Raw genomic sequence first — 20589 nt, forward strand, 5'->3', positions numbered from 1 at the left:
CATGTATCGTGATATTTTGAGTGAAAACCTCCTTCCATCAGCAAGGGCATTGAAGATGAAACGTGGCTGGGTCTTTGAGCATGACAATGATCCCAAACACACCGCCCGGGCAATGAAGGAGTGGCTTCGTAGGAAGCATTTCAAGGTCCTGGAGTGGCCTAGCTAGTCTCCAGATCTCAACCCCATAGAAAATCTTTGGAGGGAGTTGAAAATCCGTGTTGCCCAGCGACAGCCCCAAAACATTACTGCTCTAGAGGAGATCTGCATGGAGGAATGGGCCAAAATACCAGCAACAGTGTGTGAAAACCTTGTGAAGACTTACAGAAAACGTTTGACCTCTGTCATTGCCAACAAAGGGTATATAACAAAGTATTGAGATGAAATTTTGTTATTGACCAAATACTTATTTTCCACCATAATTTGCAAATACATTCTTTAAAAATCCTACAATGTGATTTTCTGGATTTTTTTTCTCATTTTGTCTCTCATAGTTGAGGTATACCTATGATGAAAATTACAGGCCTCTCTCATCTTTTTAAGTGGGAGAACTTGCACAATTGGTGGCTGACTAAATACTTTTTTGCCCCACTGTATGTCCCCACTGGATGCAACAAATGCCTCGTTTATAATGGATTTTAATGTTTATGTCTCGTCGCTCCGGCCGGACACGGCATCATCACAATATGGTAAGGAGTGTAACATTTCCGTCACACGCTTGAGGTATTCGGCCAATCACAATGCACTGGATAGCTGGCCAATCACAGCACACCTCGCTTTTCAGACCGATGAGCTTAGTAAAAATCGAGGCGTTTCAGAAAGGCGGGGCATAGAGGAGAAACAATAATGTACAGTATGTGGAAAATAATGTTTTTTTAACCTTAAACTGCATAAACACATTGCATTACACCAAATACACAAAACAATGTTCTTTTAAGCAACATCATATGACCCCTTTAAGAAGGCCGCAGGTTAGTAGAACAAGAGTGTTGCTCAAAACTCCCTGGTGCATCACTGGTCAACTGCCTGACTAAATTACTTTCCTTATTATTGTCAAAGCGCATTCAAAAAATGCTTTACGCATGCACCCACATTTCCTGACACTGGCCTCACATCTCACTTCAGAAGCTGACCTTTGACTACCAAACCTTTTGCTGAGTTATTCTGGCGCTCATGGTTTGACGTGCCAAACAAATAAGAAATAAGGATGTCTTCTACACCTGTCCCTACTTTACAAGAAGAACTGCTGATTCATAAATTTCCTGCGGTTGTCAGACACACGTGTAGTTTCGGTGTGTGAAAATCGGAGGTTCTGTGGTTCATGTTCATTGTTTGCACATCACAATCAATATTTGCAACACACAATGCGTTCGTTATGAAACTGTGCAACAAAGATACTATCAGAATTCATTCATAGCTTGCATACGTTGCATTGAAGAAGCGACATGCTTTTAATGGGTAGGCTGTTGGTTTGCTTCCCTACCTCAACCTGATGTCAGGATTTCCTGTCACAGAGTGCAGCGCAAACAAGCCATTTCCCACAAACTATGCTATCTCTTCTGTTTGCTTACTCATAATCATAACACTTGTGCTTTTAACACATTGCTGTGCTTTCACAACAGGGATGGATTAGAATGGAGAACGCAACTTACTGAAATGACTCACTGCCAAGCACCTCTGGGGTTTTGGTATGCATTGTTGGCTCTGTGGACTTTTAGAAAATAACTTTCATACTTGTGCTAGTTTATTTAAGTTGTCCTCTGACGATGTCCAACAGCAGACATTCACGCATCACGTACTTTTGGCAATATTTCCAATGTCACATCAATATGTATCATCTATTGACACAGAGGGATGTAACCTGTGTAAAAAATATTTTTTAAATATAATTAAAATATAATAAAAATGAAAAAGGTAAGTTTAATAAAAAATAAATATGGTTCAGTAAAATTTACTGTGAGTGATATAACCTGTGTAAAAATAATTTACACAAAATAAATATTGAAATAATTTTTTTGTAGATGACCATAATTTTAATATTTTTTTCTTAAATTATTATTTGTTATATATATATATATATAACAATAGTATCTTATGCATAAAGACGACTTAAATACAGTGGAAATAAATGGTAAAACAAAAATCTGTGTAAAGATGGAGTTACACAAATTAAATATTGAAATAAATGAAATAGATTAGTGAAATTTTATTTTATTTAAAAAAAATATTTTATGATGGTTTTTCATATTGTAACTGATGAAACTGTAACAAAATCTATGCATAAAAAAAGACAATGAAAATAAAATGGAAATAAATTTAAAATCAAAATCAAGTAATTACTCAGTAAGTTACAACGGAAAACCAGGTTTCCTGAACCAATCCCACAACAAACAGACTGTGGCTTACAGAAGACTTTGTTCCACGCTCAGAAAAAGAAAGCAGCAGACACTTCACAGTTCAAATGAGCAGTGCAATATCGACGTGGGAGTACAGCAACCTTCAAAACCGCCATAGAGGGCATGATCAATATTTAATCAGCTCCTAAAGAGATACAGTGGGTACGGAAAGTATTCAGACCCCCTTAAATTTTTCACTCTGTTATATTGCAGCCATTTGCTAAAATCATTTAAGTTAATGTTTTTTTCCTCATTAATGTACACACAGCACCCCATATTGACAGAAAAACACAGAATTGTTGACATTTTTGCAGATTTATTAAAAAAGAAAAACTGAAATATCACATGGTCCTAAGTATTCAGACCCTTTGCTCAGTATTTAGTAGAAGCACCCTTTTGAACTAATACAGCCATGAGCTGTGATTTCTTAAATCGGTTAACACCTGTATTGATCCACCGCTGGAGGCTTTCCCAGCCTCGTTAATCTTAAACTGCTTTCTGTGCTGGTGGTCTATCACTATATAATGGATGTTCTGGCAAGGAGAACCCCAGTTTGGTATTGACTACACTGTAGTTTGCACAGTTGACAGCGTATGAAATTCCTGTAAAGGGAAATATGTAAATCAAAGCAATACATAGTAAAAAAAAAAGAAAAAAAGAAAAATAATTTAAACAGGTAGATTCCTCTTGCGTGATACCAGGGCATTTCTAGTTCACTCAAATAGATTTTTAGCCCATTTTACTGTCCACCAGGTGAAAAAAACAAATCTCAAGTTAAAATGCTTTTAAAGGAATAGTTCACCAAATAATGAAAATTTGCAAAAAATATTAATGCATAAAAGACTTGTATTTTTAGCTGGAAGCAATGATTTGATGTTAAAACTGACTTGATGGATTTGTTTCTTAATTGCTGGACTGGAGTGGTGTAGATTACTGTGATGTTTTTATCAGCTGTTTGGACTCTGACGGCACCCATTCACTGCAGAGCATCCATTGCTGAGCAAGTGATGCAATGCTAAAATAATAGCATGCATAACAGAAAATAATATAGACAACTGTGAATAATACTGTGCTTTATAAAAGTGGATATACAAAATTTTACAATGACAACTCATTTACAAGTTTAAAAAAACATACAAAAATAACTATATACATTCCCGTATTCCAACAAAATATTTGGCGATATACTTGGCAATGCAATATATACAAAATGTTGATTCGCCATTGTTATATCTTTAGATATATACCCCCGGTTTCACAGACGAGGCTTAAGCCTAGTCTTAGACTAAAATGTAAATCTGAGCTGTTTCAGCTGAAAGAAACTTGCACTGACTGATGTTAAAACATGTCAGTGCCTTAGTTTTGTCTTAAGATGCACACCAGAAATGCTTTTTTCTAAGACATGTTTATAAAAATGACTTAAATGTCCTAATTGAACTATGACTTAATCCTGGCTTAGACTAAGCCCTGTCTATGAAACCGGGCCATAATATCTAAAAGTGTTGGACAACCTGTGCTGTAACAGAAGGCTCTACTTATTTTTCATTCATCTCATGTAATCCCACAAAACTCATTCACCAAGTCTATAAATGATATGACAAAATATAAACAGTGAAACACCTTATAAATGTGCAAGGCAGGTAGAGAAAATAACAACCACTGGGTGGCGCTAGCTTCTTATCTGTATATAGAAATCGAAATATCATTAATTTAGTCTCAACCAGGGAGGTGTAAAAACTTTTTACTTGTCAAATGTCAAAGACCATTACTGAATAGAGATAGAAATCATAAAACGTTATAAATGAAATTTCACTTATTGCACTAGTGGTCGACCAATATATCAACAAGGCCAATATTTGATATTTTTAAATGATCAGTATTGTTGACTTCATCTGCTTGGTGAGTTTTGCACAATAGATTTTCGGCATAAAATCTGATGATGCAAATTATTACTTTTTTTAGGTGGGCAGCAATTGTGTGTGTGTGTGTGTAAATTACTATTAACAAATGATGTGAAACTAAATCAGCCTTTAGCCATCTTGCTCTTTAGACACCAGCATCGGATGGCAAAAAAACACTAATTAGCGCTTTAGTAATATGTGAGCTTACATATACATTTATTTTACATGTCAGACTTAGTTCACCCAAAAATTAAAATTTGCCGAAAATGGATTCACCCTCAGGCCATCAAAGATATAAAGGAGTTTGTTTCCTCATCTGACCACATTTGGAGAAATTTAGCATTACATCACTTGCTCACCAATGGATCAACTGCAGTCGCTTCTGGCCAAAATACGAGCATAATTCATAAAAACACTTCCTCCCTCCAATGAAAAAGTCCATCCCTGCTGTCCTCTCACATTAAAATCCATTTGTTTACAATTGTTTTTGCTTTGTAAATGGTGCTTAATCTGTGCATATTTCTCTCCTGATTCAGACTAAATGACTTTTTCACTGAAAAAGCAATTTTATGGATAGAGGACTCATATTTTAGCCATAAGAAACATTTTTAAAGTTAAAAATGTGGATGGATTTGCTTCACAGCTTTTTGCTTCACAAGATGGTAACTGGTGGTGTGGATTATTGTGATGTTTTTATCAGCTGTTTGGACTCTCATTCTGACGGCACCCATTCACTGCAGAGGATCCATTGCTGAGCAAGTGATTTAATGTTTCATTTCTCTATATCTGTTCCCATCAAAAAACAAAATAATACTGTGCTTTATAAAAGTGGATATACAAAATTTTACAATGACAACTCATTTACAAGTTTAAAAAAACATACAAAAATAACTATATACATTCCCGTATTCCAACAAAATATTTGGCGATATACTTGGCAATGCAATATATACAAAATGTTGATTCGCCATTGTTATATCTTTAGATATATACCCCCGGTTTCACAGACGAGGCTTAAGCCTAGTCTTAGACTAAAATGTAAATCTGAGCTGTTTCAGCTGAAAGAAACTTGCACTGACTGATCTTAAAACATGTCAGTGCCTTAGTTTTGTCTTAAGATGCACACCAGAAATGCTTTTTTCTAAGACATGTTTATAAAAAATGACTTAAATGTCCTAATTGAACTATGACTTAATCCTGGCTTAGACTAAGCCCTGTCTATGAAACCGGGCCATAATATCTAAAAGTGTTGGACAACCTGTGCTGTAACAGAAGGCTCTACTTATTTTTCATTCATCTCATGTAATCCCACAAAACTCATTCACCAAGTCTATAAATGATATGACAAAATATAAACAGTGAAACACCTTATAAATGTGCAAGGCAGGTAGAGAAAATAACAACCACTGGGTGGCGCTAGCTTCTTATCTGTATATAGAAATCGAAATATCATTAATTTAGTCTCAACCAGGGAGGTGTAAAAACTTTTTACTTGTCAAATGTCAAAGACCATTACTGAATAGAGATAGAAATCATAAAACGTTATAAATGAAATTTCACTTATTGCACTAGTGGTCGACCAATATATCAACAAGGCCAATATTTGATATTTTTAAATGATCAGTATTGTTGACTTCATCTGCTTGGTGAGTTTTGCACAATAGATTTTCGGCATAAAATCTGATGATGCAAATTATTACTTTTTTTAGGTGGGCAGCAATTGTGTGTGTGTGTGTGTAAATTACTATTAACAAATGATGTGAAACTAAATCAGCCTTTAGCCATCTTGCTCTTTAGACACCAGCATCGGATGGCAAAAAAACACTAATTAGCGCTTTAGTAATATGTGAGCTTACATATACATTTATTTTACATGTCAGACTTCCATATTAAAGGAATAGTTCACCCAAAAATTAAAATTTGCCGAAAATGGATTCACCCTCAGGCCATCAAAGATATAAAGGAGTTTGTTTCCTCATCTGACCACATTTGGAGAAATTTAGCATTACATCACTTGCTCACCAATGGATCAACTGCAGTCGCTTCTGGCCAAAATACGAGCATAATTCATAAAAACACTTCCTCCCTCCAATGAAAAAGTCCATCCCTGCTGTCCTCTCACATTAAAATCCATTTGTTTACAATTGTTTTTGCTTTGTAAATGGTGCTTAATCTGTGCATATTTCTCTCCTGATTCAGACTAAATGACTTTTTCACTGAAAAAGCAATTTTATGGATAGAGGACTCATATTTTAGCCATAAGAAACATTTTTAAAGTTAAAAATGTGGATGGATTTGCTTCACAGCTTTTTGCTTCACAAGATGGTAACTGGTGGTGTGGATTATTGTGATGTTTTTATCAGCTGTTTGGACTCTCATTCTGACGGCACCCATTCACTGCAGAGGATCCATTGCTGAGCAAGTGATTTAATGTTTCATTTCTCTATATCTGTTCCCATCAAAAAACAAACTCATCTACATCTTGGATGGCCTGAGGGTGAGTACATTTTCAGTTTTGGGTAATTTATTCCTTTTTATTTTAAAAATAATGCAACAAATGTCTTCTTTATCTGTTTTTTGATGGGAAGGGAAGTCGTGGCCTAATGGTTAGAGAGTCGGACTCATAACCCAAAGGTTGTGGGTTCGAGTCTCGTACCGGCAGGGATTGTAGGGGGGGGAGTGAATGTACAGTGCTCTCTCCCACCTTCAATACCACGACTGAGGTGCCCTTGAGCAAGGCACCGAACCCCCAACTGCTCCCCGGGCTGCCCACTGCTCCGGGTGTGTGTTCACGGTTTGTGTGTGTTCACTGCTGTGTGTGTGCACTTTGGATGGGTAAATGCAGAGCACTAATTCTGAGTATGGGTCACCATACTTGGCCACATGTCACTTCACTCACTTAACATTACACTGCATTTAGGAATTTGCAAATGTGTTTATCTAAACGTATAACATTTGATCAGTAAAACATCCAATCAGAAGGCACACGGGCTGCTCTCCTGCACTGACCGCAGAGCTTCCTTGCCGTCCTCTTGCTGGCAGGATATACAGACCTCTTCTTGAGAAAGCGGCACCGGAGCTTCAACATGGGGTGTTTGTGCAGATGTGTTGAGAGGGATGGAGCAGGACGCTGCGGTCGGGTTCAGCTGGCAGTTGAAGGTGGCCGTGATGCTGAGATTGACCATGGGGCTGGAGACAGACGGTGGCTCCGGTATGGACTCCTGACTCGTGCGCTCCAGCCAGTCAGCGCTGCTGTGACTTGAGTCTGGCTGACTCTGGCTGTCCGATGAAGTCATGGACGGCTCCTTCTGGCACCTGTCGACGGGTAACAGACGCTGATAATCAGGTGTGCTGCTTGCCGAGGCGTCCTGTTCTAGCTGAAGAGAACAAGAGACGGGAAAGCGATGAAATGAATATGCCAAAATGAAATGTATGAATGAAATGCATTTAATAATTTGTGACTTTTCAGTGCGTTAAATCTCTTTTTTTGGCAACCTGCTTAAAGGGATAGTTCACCCAAAAATGAAAATTTGATGTTTATCTGCTTACTCCCAGGGCATCCAAGATGTAGGTGACTTTGTTGCAGTCTGTCAGTCATATAATGACAGTCAATGGGTCCCAGAGCTTTGAGAGTTCAAAAAACATACACAGACAAAACCAAATTAAACCCTGCGGCTCGTGACGATATTAAAAACATTAAGTACACAATTATTGTCTTTTTTTTTTATGAAAATACTTTTTTGATTCAAATCAAAGTTTGTAATATTGTGATTCATTGCATAGCTGGTTGGTTTGTTTTATTGCATATAACTGTTTAACAAACACTTTTAAAAAATCCTTTTGGGAAAAATACTTCCGGAATCAAAGCTGTTGAAAAAGTGGGCGGACAGTGTTGCACTCTATTAAATGTCACTTTGTAATAGTTTATTCTGATTGGTTGATTCAAACATCTTTGCATGGTTTCCATGGTAACACCTTGGTACTTCTATATGGGTTGTAAACTAAATTCTAGTAGCATGGCCTCATATTTACCAGTGAAGTAGATCATGTCATCTTGACCCACTGGTGTGCTTGATATCGCTCTACTCGATGGAGCTAGAGATGAGGTGGTGGTGGTGTTCATGCGCTGCATTTCCTGCGTTTGGCCCCTAAAATTACTCGGTTTTGGGCGAGTAGGCTTGGGTGCACTCTGAAGAGGAGCCTTTGTTGTTGTTGCTGTTGATGGTGGTATCATCTCACACAGTGTGTCAACTGTAGAGTTGCCGGATCTTAAAACTGACCTGCCTTCACATCTAACAGAGAAAAAGACAAATAAGCCATATGCATGTGTGTGTATTTGTAAGTAATGAGTCTTTCTTTCCATTTGCATCTTACTGTGTGTGTGGTTTACACCGATCAGTATTACTGCGGTTTGAAAACATTCCAGACGGACACGGCATACACTTGACATCAGATGAAATTGATCCTGCATTCACAAACACACCACAATGATGATAGCATGTATAACTGGCCTATTAAAACAAATGTTCAAATAATGCATCAAATGACTTGATGTATTTGACTGGATAATTTGATGTATTTCCCAATGAAAATGCAAGTTTGGGGCACGGAGATATATTTTTAAATAGCCAATAATTGGACATCATTTCCTATTTGTGACCCTGGACCACAAAACCAGTCATAAGGGTCCATTTTTTGAAATTGAGATTTATAATTCATCTGAAAAAATATTTTTTTTGTGATAGGACAATATTTGTGCAAAAAAATCTAAATATTGAGAAAATCGCCTTTAAAGTTGTCCAAATGAAGTTCTTAGCAATGCATATTACTAATCAAAAATTAAGTTTTGATATATTTACGGTACGAAATTTACAAAATATCTTCATGGAACATGATCTTTAATATCCTAATGATTTTTGGCATGAAAGAAAATTCATTGGCATGAATTTTTTGGCTACTGCTAAAAATAAACCCAAGCGACTTTATTAAAAACATTAAGTACACAATTATTGTCTTTTTTTTATTTTTATGAAAATACTTTTTTGCTTCAAATCAAACTTTGTAATATTGTGATTCATTGCATAGCTGGTTGGTTTGTTTTATTGCATATAACTGTTTAACAAACACTTTTAAAAAATCCTTTTGGGAAAAATACTTCCGGAATCAAAGCTGTTGAAAAAGTGGGCGGACAGTGTTGCACTCTATTAAATGTCACTTTGTAATACTTTATTCTGATTGGTTGATTCAAACATCTTTGCATGGTTTCCATGGTAACACCTTGGTAATTCTATATGGGTTGTAAACTAAATTCTAGTAGCATGGCCTCATATTTACCAGTGAAGTAGATCATGTCATCTTGACCCACTGGTGTGCTTGATATCGCTCTACTCGATGGAGCTAGAGATGAGGTGGTGGTGGTGTTCATGCGCTGCATTTCCTGCGTTTGGCCCCTAAAATTACTCGGTTTTGGGCGAGTAGGCTTGGGTGCACTCTGAAGAGGAGCCTTTGTTGTTGTTGCTGTTGATGGTGGTATCATCTCACACAGTGTGTCAACTGTAGAGTTGCCGGATCTTAAAACTGACCTGCCTTCACATCTAACAGAGAAAAAGACAAATAAGCCATATGCATGTGTGTGTATTTGTAAGTAATGAGTCTTTCTTTCCATTTGCATCTTACTGTGTGTGTGGTTTACACCGATCAGTATTACTGCGGTTTGAAAACATTCCAGACGGACACGGCATACACTTGACATCAGATGAAATTGATCCTGCATTCACAAACACACCACAATGATGATAGCATGTATAACTGGCCTATTAAAACAAATGTTCAAATAATGCATCAAATGACTTGATGTATTTGACTGGATAATTTGATGTATTTCCCAATGAAAATGCAAGTTTGGGGCACGGAGATATATTTTTAAATAGCCAATAATTGGACATCATTTCCTATTTGTGACCCTGGACCACAAAACCAGTCATAAGGGTCCATTTTTTGAAATTGAGATTTATAATTCATCTGAAAAAATATTTTTTTTGTGATAGGACAATATTTGTGCAAAAAAATCTAAATATTGAGAAAATCGCCTTTAAAGTTGTCCAAATGAAGTTCTTAGCAATGCATATTACTAATCAAAAATTAAGTTTTGATATATTTACGGTACGAAATTTACAAAATATCTTCATGGAACATGATCTTTAATATCCTAATGATTTTTGGCATGAAAGAAAATTCATTGGCATGAATTTTTTGGCTACTGCTAAAAATAAACCCAAGCGACTTAAGACTGGTTTTGTGGTCCAGGGTCACATTTGTGGAGTGTAGATAGTAAGGGGAGGGGTATTTGAATACTAGAGAGCATTTTATTGGAAAAAAGTTCAATGAGTCATCAATATTTTTTTCCCAGAAGAAGATACTTTCGTCATTTGAATTTTGTCAACTTTTACTTGTTTAGATGCGTTTAAAGCTAACAGGCATAGGCTAAAAGCTACACAACTCCAATTCTGACCACACATTTCTAAGTGTTTGTGTACAGTAGCTAGATTATTTTGCCTCTTACCTTCTTTGATGACATATTCACCAGGTTTGCAGGATCTATATTTTCTACATTCCTCACATTCTTTATTGAAATTACGCTTAGAACATAACATCCCGGGCTTGCAAACACAAACAGCTTTGGTATCAGCAGAGCAATTTGTGCCATACATCAGTCCTTTCACTAACAAGAAGAAATGGACAGCAACATGTTAAGTCTTTTAAAAATTCAATGGAAAAAGGCAATATTATAATAATACAAGTAAAAGGTTCCATTTGTTAACATTAGTTAACATGAACTAAGGATGAAAATACTTCTAAAGCATTTATTCATCTTAGTTCATGTTAATTTCAACATAATATATTATTAAATGGACCTAAATTAAACTAATAATGAACAGTTATATTTTTATAAACTAACAAAGATGAATAAAAACTGTAACAAAAGTATTGCTCATTGTTAATGCATTAACTAACATTAACTAATGGGATGTTATTGTAAACTGTTACTGTAAATTCATAAGAGACTGTGATATAAAACTACATGGTAAAACAAATCAGCATGTTTATGTTTAATCTGTACATTTATATTTTATAATACAATTTGGATTGAATTTTCTAAATGGAATATTTTATACATACTGTAGCTTTGTGTGAGGAACAGTCAGAAATTGAACCCTTTTCTCCTCTACATGTTCATATTCAGATTGCACAAATGAGGTTTAAACAGAAGACTACAGATTATACTTGAAATATAGTGCAAGTCATATGGTGAATATATATATATATTTTTTGTAGCCTCTGGTCACCATTCACTTTCATTGAAAAGAAAAGTGTGCTAAACTTCTCATTTTGTGGTTTATTGAAGAATTAAACTCGTAAGGGTTTGTAAGGGCAAGAGTGTAAGTAAATTATGACTGAATTTAATTTCTTTAAGACATATACAAATTCCAGATTAATACTGAAACAAGACTTTGTCATTGTGGAGTGCTTCGTTAAAAGAGCCAACTTACCATCTTTACACTTTGGACAAGAAAAACAGTTGGAAAAATGGTTCATGTTTTCAGAGTACTGTCCATCTTGGCAGGGTTCACAGATGGTGTCCGAATTACTAGTGCACATAACCGCCTGATGAGTCCCTAGAATAAATATAAACGATTCAGAACTTGGAATTGCTTCTAAACATCACAAAAACAGTGATAGTTTGGTCTCGTAAACCAACAAGTAATGAGTTTATGAACACAAATGTTTACATAACAAATGTTCAAATAATGCATCAAATGACTTGATGTATTTGACTGGATAATTTGATGTATTTCCCAATGAAAATGCAAGTTTGGGGCACGGAGATATATTTTTAAATAGCCAATAATTGGACATCATTTCCTATTTGTGACCCTGGACCACAAAACCAGTCATAAGGGTCCATTTTTTGAAATTGAGATTTATAATTCATCTGAAAAAATATTTTTTTTGTGATAGGACAATATTTGTGCAAAAAAATCTAAATATTGAGAAAATCGCCTTTAAAGTTGTCCAAATGAAGTTCTTAGCAATGCATATTACTAATCAAAAATTAAGTTTTGATATATTTACGGTACGAAATTTACAAAATATCTTCATGGAACATGATCTTTAATATCCTAATGATTTTTGGCATGAAAGAAAATTCATTGGCATGAATTTTTTGGCTACTGCTAAAAATAAACCCAAGCGACTTAAGACTGGTTTTGTGGTCCAGGGTCACATTTGTGGTTATAGTAAGTGTAGATATTAAGGGGAGGGGCATTTGAATACTAGAGAGCATTTTATTGGACAAAAGTTCAATGAGTCATCAATATTTTTTTCCCAGAAGAAGATACTTTCGTCATTTGAATTTTGTCAACTTTTACTTGTTTAGATGCGTTTAAAGCTAACAGGCATAGGCTAAAAGCTACACAACTCCAATTCTGACCACACATTTCTAAGTGTTTGTGTACAGTAGCTAGATTATTTTGCCTCTTACCTTCTTTGATGACATATTCACCAGGTTTGCAGGATCTATATTTTCTACATTCCTCACATTCTTTATTGAAATTACGCTTAGAACATAACATCCCGGGCTTGCAAACACAAACAGCTTTGGTATCAGCAGAGCAATTTGTGCCATACATCAGTCCTTTCACTAACAAGAAGAAATGGACAGCAACATGTTAAGTCTTTTAAAAATTCAATGGAAAAAGGCAATATTATAATAATACAAGTAAAAGGTTCCATTTGTTAACATTAGTTAACATGAACTAAGGATGAAAATACTTCTAAAGCATTTATTCATCTTAGTTCATGTTAATTTCAACATAATATATTATTAAATGGACCTAAATTAAACTAATAATGAACAGTTATATTTTTATAAACTAACAAAGATGAATAAAAACTGTAACAAAAGTATTGCTCATTGTTAATGCATTAACTAACATTAACTAATGGGATGTTATTGTAAACTGTTACTGTAAATTCATAAGAGACTGTGATATAAAACTACATGGTAAAACAAATCAGCATGTTTATGTTTAATCTGTACATTTATATTTTATAATACAATTTGGATTGAATTTTCTAAATGGAATATTTTATACATACTGTAGCTTTGTGTGAGGAACAGTCAGAAATTGAACCCTTTTCTCCTCTACATGTTCATATTCAGATTGCACAAATGAGGTTTAAACAGAAGACTACAGATTATACTTGAAATATAGTGCAAGTCATATGGTGAATATATATATATATTTTTTGTAGCCTCTGGTCACCATTCACTTTCATTGAAAAGAAAAGTGTGCTAAACTTCTCATTTTGTGGTTTATTGAAGAATTAAACTCGTAAGGGTTTGTAAGGGCAAGAGTGTAAGTAAATTATGACTGAATTTAATTTCTTTAAGACATATACAAATTCCAGATTAATACTGAAACAAGACTTTGTCATTGTGGAGTGCTTCGTTAAAAGAGCCAACTTACCATCTTTACACTTTGGACAAGAAAAACAGTTGGAAAAATGGTTCATGTTTTCAGAGTACTGTCCATCTTGGCAGGGTTCACAGATGGTGTCCGAATTACTAGTGCACATAACCGCCTGATGAGTCCCTAGAATAAATATAAACGATTCAGAACTTGGAATTGCTTCTAAACATCACAAAAACAGTGATAGTTTGGTCTCGTAAACCAACAAGTAATGAGTTTATGAACACAAATGTTTACATTCTCTCCCACGCTCCCCTTGGTTTATGACATACCTGGTTTGCATCTACTGCAGCACAATCCCAGGTTTTTGGCGTAATATTCAAAGGCTGTATTACATGGTCCAGATGATCTATATGGCGGAGGTGTCTGTGAAAACAAAGAGGGAAAAGCCAAAAATATCAGTGACATTTTCCTTGGATTCTCAGGAACAGATACTTGTCTTGTGAACGAAACACTACCCACCACTTCCTCATAGTCACAATATATGTCTTCTCTTTAAATCTTTTCTCAGGGATGCTAATGCTGCTACAAGGCTATTTAGCGTAGGACAGTTTATTTAGCGCAGGCGTTTGCACAAGGTTCACAGACATGAAATATGTCAAAAACAGACAAAGCAAGCACAAATATCCATTTGCACTGAAAACGCTGATGTGATAGTTTCAGATCTGCACTTGTCAGCTACAACAAAGAAGCTCAGTAACAAGTGACAGACTTGGATGATATTTAGTCATTTGGCAGTTTAACAGAAACATTCCCTTTCGTGTCAGCAAGAAGCTACTCATTTCTGTGCATTGCTTTTTTTTTTTTTTCAACAACAATTTTGAAAAATAAGCTTTTGTAAAATAATATCTGAAAAAATTTAATTGTTATATAAATCTTAGCATAATAGCAGTCAACAGCAATCCTGATCACTACCCTATCGCCACTAATTTGACACATTCAGATCTGCGATACCATTTGGGTTTTTCCATGCTGTTGCTGATGTAAATATAGGGAAATGGGACATACAGAGTTTTCCTGATATAAAACACTTATGTTGGCACAATATTTACTCATCTGAAAATGTTAAAGGGGTCATATGATGCGATTTCAATTTTTCCTTTCTCTTCGGAGTGTTACAAGCTCTTGGTGCATAAAGAAGATCTGTAAAGTTGCAAAGACTAAAGTCTCAAATCCAAAGAGATATTCTTTATAAAAGTTAAGAGTCAGCCACACCCTCCTAAAACGGCTCGTTCTAACACGCCCCCACATGTCTACCTCACTATGTGGGAAGATTTGCATAACGCCGCCCAAATGTTCACGCAAAGAAAGAAGGCATAACTTTTAGTCTCACTGTAGTATTGTTGCCGCCGCCGCCATGTTGTAAATACGCTGTGTGCATCACAGTATGTTAAGGGGCGTAACATTTCCATCTCACGCTTGAGGTATTCGGCCAATCACAACGCATTGGATAGCTGGCCAATCACAGCACACCTCGCTTTTTCAGACCGATGAGCTTTGTAAAAATTGATGCGTTTCAGAAAGGCGGGGCATAGAGGAGAAACGATAATGTACAGTATGTGGAAAATAATGTGTTTTTTTTACTTTAAACCGCATAAACACATTACACCAAATACACAAAATAATGTTCTTTTTAGCAACATCATATGACCCCTTTAATGCAAATTTGCATTATCACATTGTCAAGCTGGTCAGTAGGATTCGGAAATGACAGAATGAAGAGTAACTGACATCATATTCGACTGTCCTTTAACCTACGCAGTGAAGAGGTGGACCACACGCATGGTATTTCTGCAGTGGAAACTGATGTGAACCGATACGAATAGCCAAAATGGGCCAAGGGCAATGGAGAGTGGCAAAGAATAAAGACTGATATTTTTTACCTCTAATGACCTTCTGACCACTATACCGAGTCTATCCTGACAGATTTGCATGCATACAGAGACTCTGCGGTGTCCATGTGCGGTAAGTGTCCATGCAGAACTCCAAATGAATGTAAACATGATCAACACTGACAGAAGGGGAGGAAGGCGGAGCGGAGGAGATCAAAAGCAGAAGTGAAATCAGAAGGAAATGACTGTTAACTAGCTAAATAATAACGTGCAAATTAGTGAGGGAGAAATAATAATGACTGGGAAACTCGGATCGGGAAACCAGAAAAACTCTTCAGAGGAAAAGCAAAGGGACTTTTGCAAAATGTTGGGAACTTTTTGACTGCTCTAAAAGTCCAGCTTGAATTTGTTTATCTGTTTGCAGAACTTGCCACAGATCAAATTTGCCAAGAGGTCATTTATGATATTAAATGATATGAATAGCATATTTGTGTGGAAGGAATAAAAAAATAAAAGAAAGGTAGTTGTGACTTTTTAATCGGAATTGCACGTTTACATCTCTCAGTTCTGAGTTTTTATCTCAGAATTGAGTGATATAAAGTCCGTATTGCAGGATATGAACTCTTCTCGCAATTTTGACTTCTTTTCTCAGAATTGTGATATAACATCACAATTGCGAGATATAAAGTTCTGAGGACAAAAAAAAACAGACTATAAAGTTACAAAGTCAGAACTTTCTGTTATAAAGTCAGAATTCTGAGTTTATATCACATAATTCTGAGAAACAATTGCAAGAAAAAGTCAGAATTTTGAGATAAAAAGTCAGAAATTGCTTCCATATTTGAAATAGAGTCTAGTAGAATTTTTATATATACATATATATATACACTGTATATATATATTTTTTAGACTGTTTGATATCCACTAAAGTGAATCTTACAAAACCTATCCAGGTCACATTTACCTCAGAATCTATGTAAAAAAAAAAATTATGTTTAAAGAAATTATTATGTTTATGCATGTTTATTAAAATTATGCATATTTTTTTGCAGCAGTCAAGAGTAAATGTTTATTTGCAGTGAGTTCCCATGGAAACAAGTGTTTTGATGCAGTCAAATTTAACATTAAATCACTACAAATCACATTTGACATTCAAAGGCTTAGGATTTCCCATGACTCCCAGTGCGAACCCTCAAATGGTTAAAGATGGATTCAGCATAATCCCTCATAGATTGTTCAATCCGTATCAGCACTATTACTGATCTCTGAATCTAAAAAGGAAGTTGCTGGAGAATTGCGCTTTCCGCCGCAGACCAAAATGCACAGAATGATTTAAGAGTTGTCGTAATCGAAAGACACACTCACTTTATATGGTGGGTTCTTACAAATGACTCATTTATAATTGACTAGAAGAAACTGTCTGAGATGAAAGGGCTACCATTAAAGACGACTTCAAATACAAATTTCAGCTTATGAAAATAATTTCTGCAAGAAATGCACATCCTGATATAATCGAACAGATTAGACGTTACGAAAAATGACTGCATCATCTCTAAAACCACTGACGTCTTCTCAAACGCTCAAGATGTTAAGAGGAAATTGCTGAGGTGTGTTACTGGGAAACAACCCACATATACAGGCCAGCAGACTTCCTCCATGCAACAGTGTGCTTTACTGAAGAACAGAGCCTTTCTCTGAGCAGATTACACCAACACGCCCAAACACATTTACACACTGAATGCCAAAAGCACACATGTATTTCTTGTTAAAAATGCATGCAGCCTACCAAGATCATTCAGTAATCTGTACATGAATCTTTTTATTATTTAAGCAACTGCACGCTCTTTGTTCTGAGCTTCAGCACGTTTCTCAGTCACAGCAGGTTTATTTCCCCATGACTTATAGATCATGTAAGTGGTATTACAACAAGTAGAGCAAGTGGAACCTGAGGCGTAACTTTTTAAAGAGTTGACTAAAGGGACAGAAACACAGAAAACAAGGCTGCTTAACAACACTTCATTTACATGCTCGCTTGATATGTGGTAAAGTATGCAGATGTGTTCTAGTTAAACTGCATTATACGTGAACTCCCCACCTTCTCAATCTAGACCACAAGAAAAACTAGCTAGAAAAACGACTTGACATTACTGGATCCTTACTTTCTTGACAGCACTTGCGTGATGCCCAGAGATGCTGCACACTAGGTTATGATGGCTAAAACTGCGGTCTTTAGGGTTCATTGGGTTTTTCCTCTCGCTTATGTCAAATTATACTATATATGTAAGTACTGTAGGTGAATAGGCTTCGCCTATGCCCAAAATGTTGCCTAAATAGGCAGCACACTATGTTTCAAGATAGCTACACATACAAATAAAGGTTCTTTATTGGCATCAAAGGTTCCATAAAGAACATCCACAGAATCTTTCCATTCCACAAAAGGTTCCACAAAACTTTAAATTGTAAAAAAGTTCTACAAACTAAGAAAAAATCCCATGCCCGATCATTGCACACTTTGTTTTGCCAAAGACACTCAAAATGCTGTCTATGTAGGCAGTATATTATGCCATCTAGGTAGGCAGGTCATTCGGTTTTTCCCAAAAATATCATCTAGATTGGCAGATTGCTGGGCATTTTGCATATGCCCATTATGACAATACAGTCTATGTAGAGTGGTGCTTATGCCCAAGATGCCCAATGCTGTCTAACTAGGCAGCACACCATGTTTTAAGATACTTATGATGCTAAAAATTGCAGTTTGGTGTAGCAGTTCACTTGTTTTGCCTATATTGTGTTCAAAAATGCTGTGTAGGCACACTAGCTGTGAGATTCGTATGACGCCCAGCTCATTTTGGTTTGCCAAAGACAACCAGAAATGCTGTCTATGTAGGCCGTATATTATATTTGATGATGCCCATGCCATCTAGGTAGGCAGGTCATTTGGATTTTCATGTCGACCACCGTTCTCAAAAAAACCACACGAGCTTGCTGGGTCTAAGTAGAGTGGTGTTCATGCCCAAGATGCCCGAAATGTTTTCTAAATAGTCAGCACACTATTTTTTTTAAAGATACCCATGATGCTCAAGAGTGCAGTTTGGGTAGGTGACTCACTTTGTCAATGTTGTGCCCAAAAAATGCTGTGTGGGCACATTATTTGTGAAATAATTATGATGCCCAGCTCAATTTGTTTTGCCACACACTCAAAAATGCTGTCTATGCAGGAAGTTACTTTATGCTTTATGATCCCAAATATGCTGTACAGGAAGGCAGGTCACTAGATTTTCCATCATTCCCAACAAATATGATTTAAGTAGCTGTCCAAGATGCCCAAAACCATAAATATGCATCACGCTACGTTTTAAGTGGTCTATAATGCCTATATAAGATGTCAATACATGTAGTTCATTAGGTCACGATGACGGTGACACCCACAATGTTGTCTACGTAGGCAGCACACTAGGTTTCGCATATGTCCAATAATGCAGTCTAGGTAGAAAGTGCCCTAAAGTAGCCTATGCACGTGATATGCTTAACAGCAGGCAGCTCGCTATGATTTGAGACACCAGCCAAGCACGCAACCTCTGCTGGAAATTCCAGCAGCGCAAGAACAGAACAAAAGTGAAAATAAATATATCTTTCATTTCTACGACATTTAGAATCCGAGAATAACGTTCGTTTTTCGTTTAGTGTTTTTCAGAAGAATCTTTTCAGCTGTATCAAAACAAACTTGTGAAAGTCATGCAAGTATAAGAATGAATCATTACATTGCGTTTGTCCGCAACACATATAAACCTGTTCGTTACCTTCCCCTCCGCCACGCGCCACACCGCCGCCATAAATAATAACCGTGAGATGAGAATCAGCATTATCCTTCAACGACCCTCGCGACTGAATTCCGACTGACCATCACTCACGCTCTCCGCGTCCCGGAAATGTTGCACGGCAGTCCCCCCTGCAACCAGGAAGCGACAGTGGGTTTGACACAATCACAGAGCACTGAGAGCAGACCTCTGAAGTGAGTGAAGTGAGCGACATGAGCTCCTCCTGTACTTTGGAGTCGAAAACTCTTTAAACCTGGGAATAAGGATTTAGGGAAAATAACACTTATGAGGTGAATGAAGAAGAAATAATTGAGGTTCTGCACTGTTTCTATATTTGTGAAAATGATGTAAAAATTTCAGTTCAATCACTCAAATGTTACATATTAAATTAGAAAAATTAAAAATATAAGCATTCCACGGGCTTCATACACACATATACAGGTGCATTTCAATAAATTAGAATGTCGTGGAAAAGTTCATTTATTTCAGTAATTCAACTCAAATTGTGAAACTCGTGTATTAAATCAATTCGATGCACACAGACTGAAGTAGTTTAAGTCTTTGGTTCTTTTAATTGTGATGATTTTGGCTCACATTTAACAAAAACCCACCAATTAACTATCTCAACCAATTAGAATATGGTGACATGCCAATCAGCTAATCAACTCAAAACACCTGCAAAGGTTTCCTGAGCCTTCAAAATGGTCTCTCAGTTTGGTTCACTAGGCTACACAATCATGGGGAAGACTGCTGATCTGACAGTTGTCCAGAAGGCAATCATTGACACCCTTCACAAGGAGGGTAAGCCACAAACATTCATTGCCAAAGAAGCTGGCTGTTCACAGAGTGCTGTATCCAAGCATGTTAACAGAAAGTTGAGTGGAAGGAAAAAGTGTGGAAGAAAAAGATGCACAACCAACCGAGAGAACCGCAGCCTTATGAGGATTGTCAAGCAAAATCGATTCAAGAATTTGAGTGAACTTCACAAGGAATGGACTGAGGCTGGGGTCAAGGCATCAAGAGCCACCACACACAGACGTGTCAAGGAATGTGGCTTATTGTCAAGAGGAAAATGAGAAACAAGAGACCAAAAAATGCAGATGAGCTGAAGG

General features: G+C 36.4%; 1 protein-coding gene across 1 annotated transcript; it reads right to left on the reverse strand.

Annotated features, from left to right (window-relative positions):
- Positions 1-7145: 7145 nt before the first annotated feature.
- On the reverse strand, positions 7146-19688 carry tnfrsf1b (tumor necrosis factor receptor superfamily, member 1B). The gene is made up of 9 exons (XM_016268316.1): positions 19460-19688; positions 14100-14193; positions 13825-13950; positions 12837-12995; positions 9971-10061; positions 9629-9888; positions 8770-8800; positions 8422-8471; positions 7146-7709 (listed from the first exon to the last, which is right to left on the reverse strand). Exons 1-9 carry the CDS (start codon positions 19520-19522, stop codon positions 7270-7272), a joined length of 1314 nt encoding a protein of 437 aa, XP_016123802.1. The 5' UTR covers positions 19523-19688; the 3' UTR covers positions 7146-7269.
- Positions 19689-20589: the final 901 nt, after the last annotated feature.

The sequence above is a fragment of the Sinocyclocheilus grahami genome, unplaced genomic scaffold (genome assembly GCF_001515645.1).
Source record: "Sinocyclocheilus grahami isolate Dianchi unplaced genomic scaffold, SAMN03320097.WGS_v1.1 scaffold44.1, whole genome shotgun sequence".
NCBI classification, from domain to species: Eukaryota; Metazoa; Chordata; class Actinopteri; order Cypriniformes; family Cyprinidae; genus Sinocyclocheilus; species Sinocyclocheilus grahami.

What these genes read in the sequence shown, in the direction of transcription:
- tnfrsf1b (XM_016268316.1), bottom strand. Translation starts at nt 19,522, where the DNA reads ATGCTGATTCTCATCTCACGGTTATTATTTATGGCGGCGGTGTGGCGC. An exon ending in TTGTCCAAAGTGTAAAGATG is followed by an intron (nt 12,996 to 13,824) that starts GTAAGTTGGCTC and finishes TCTTCTTGTTAG; the next exon opens with TGAAAGGACTGATGTATGGC. An exon ending in TGAATATGTCATCAAAGAAG is followed by an intron (nt 10,062 to 12,836) that starts GTAAGAGGCAAA and finishes TTGTGAATGCAG; the next exon opens with GATCAATTTCATCTGATGTC.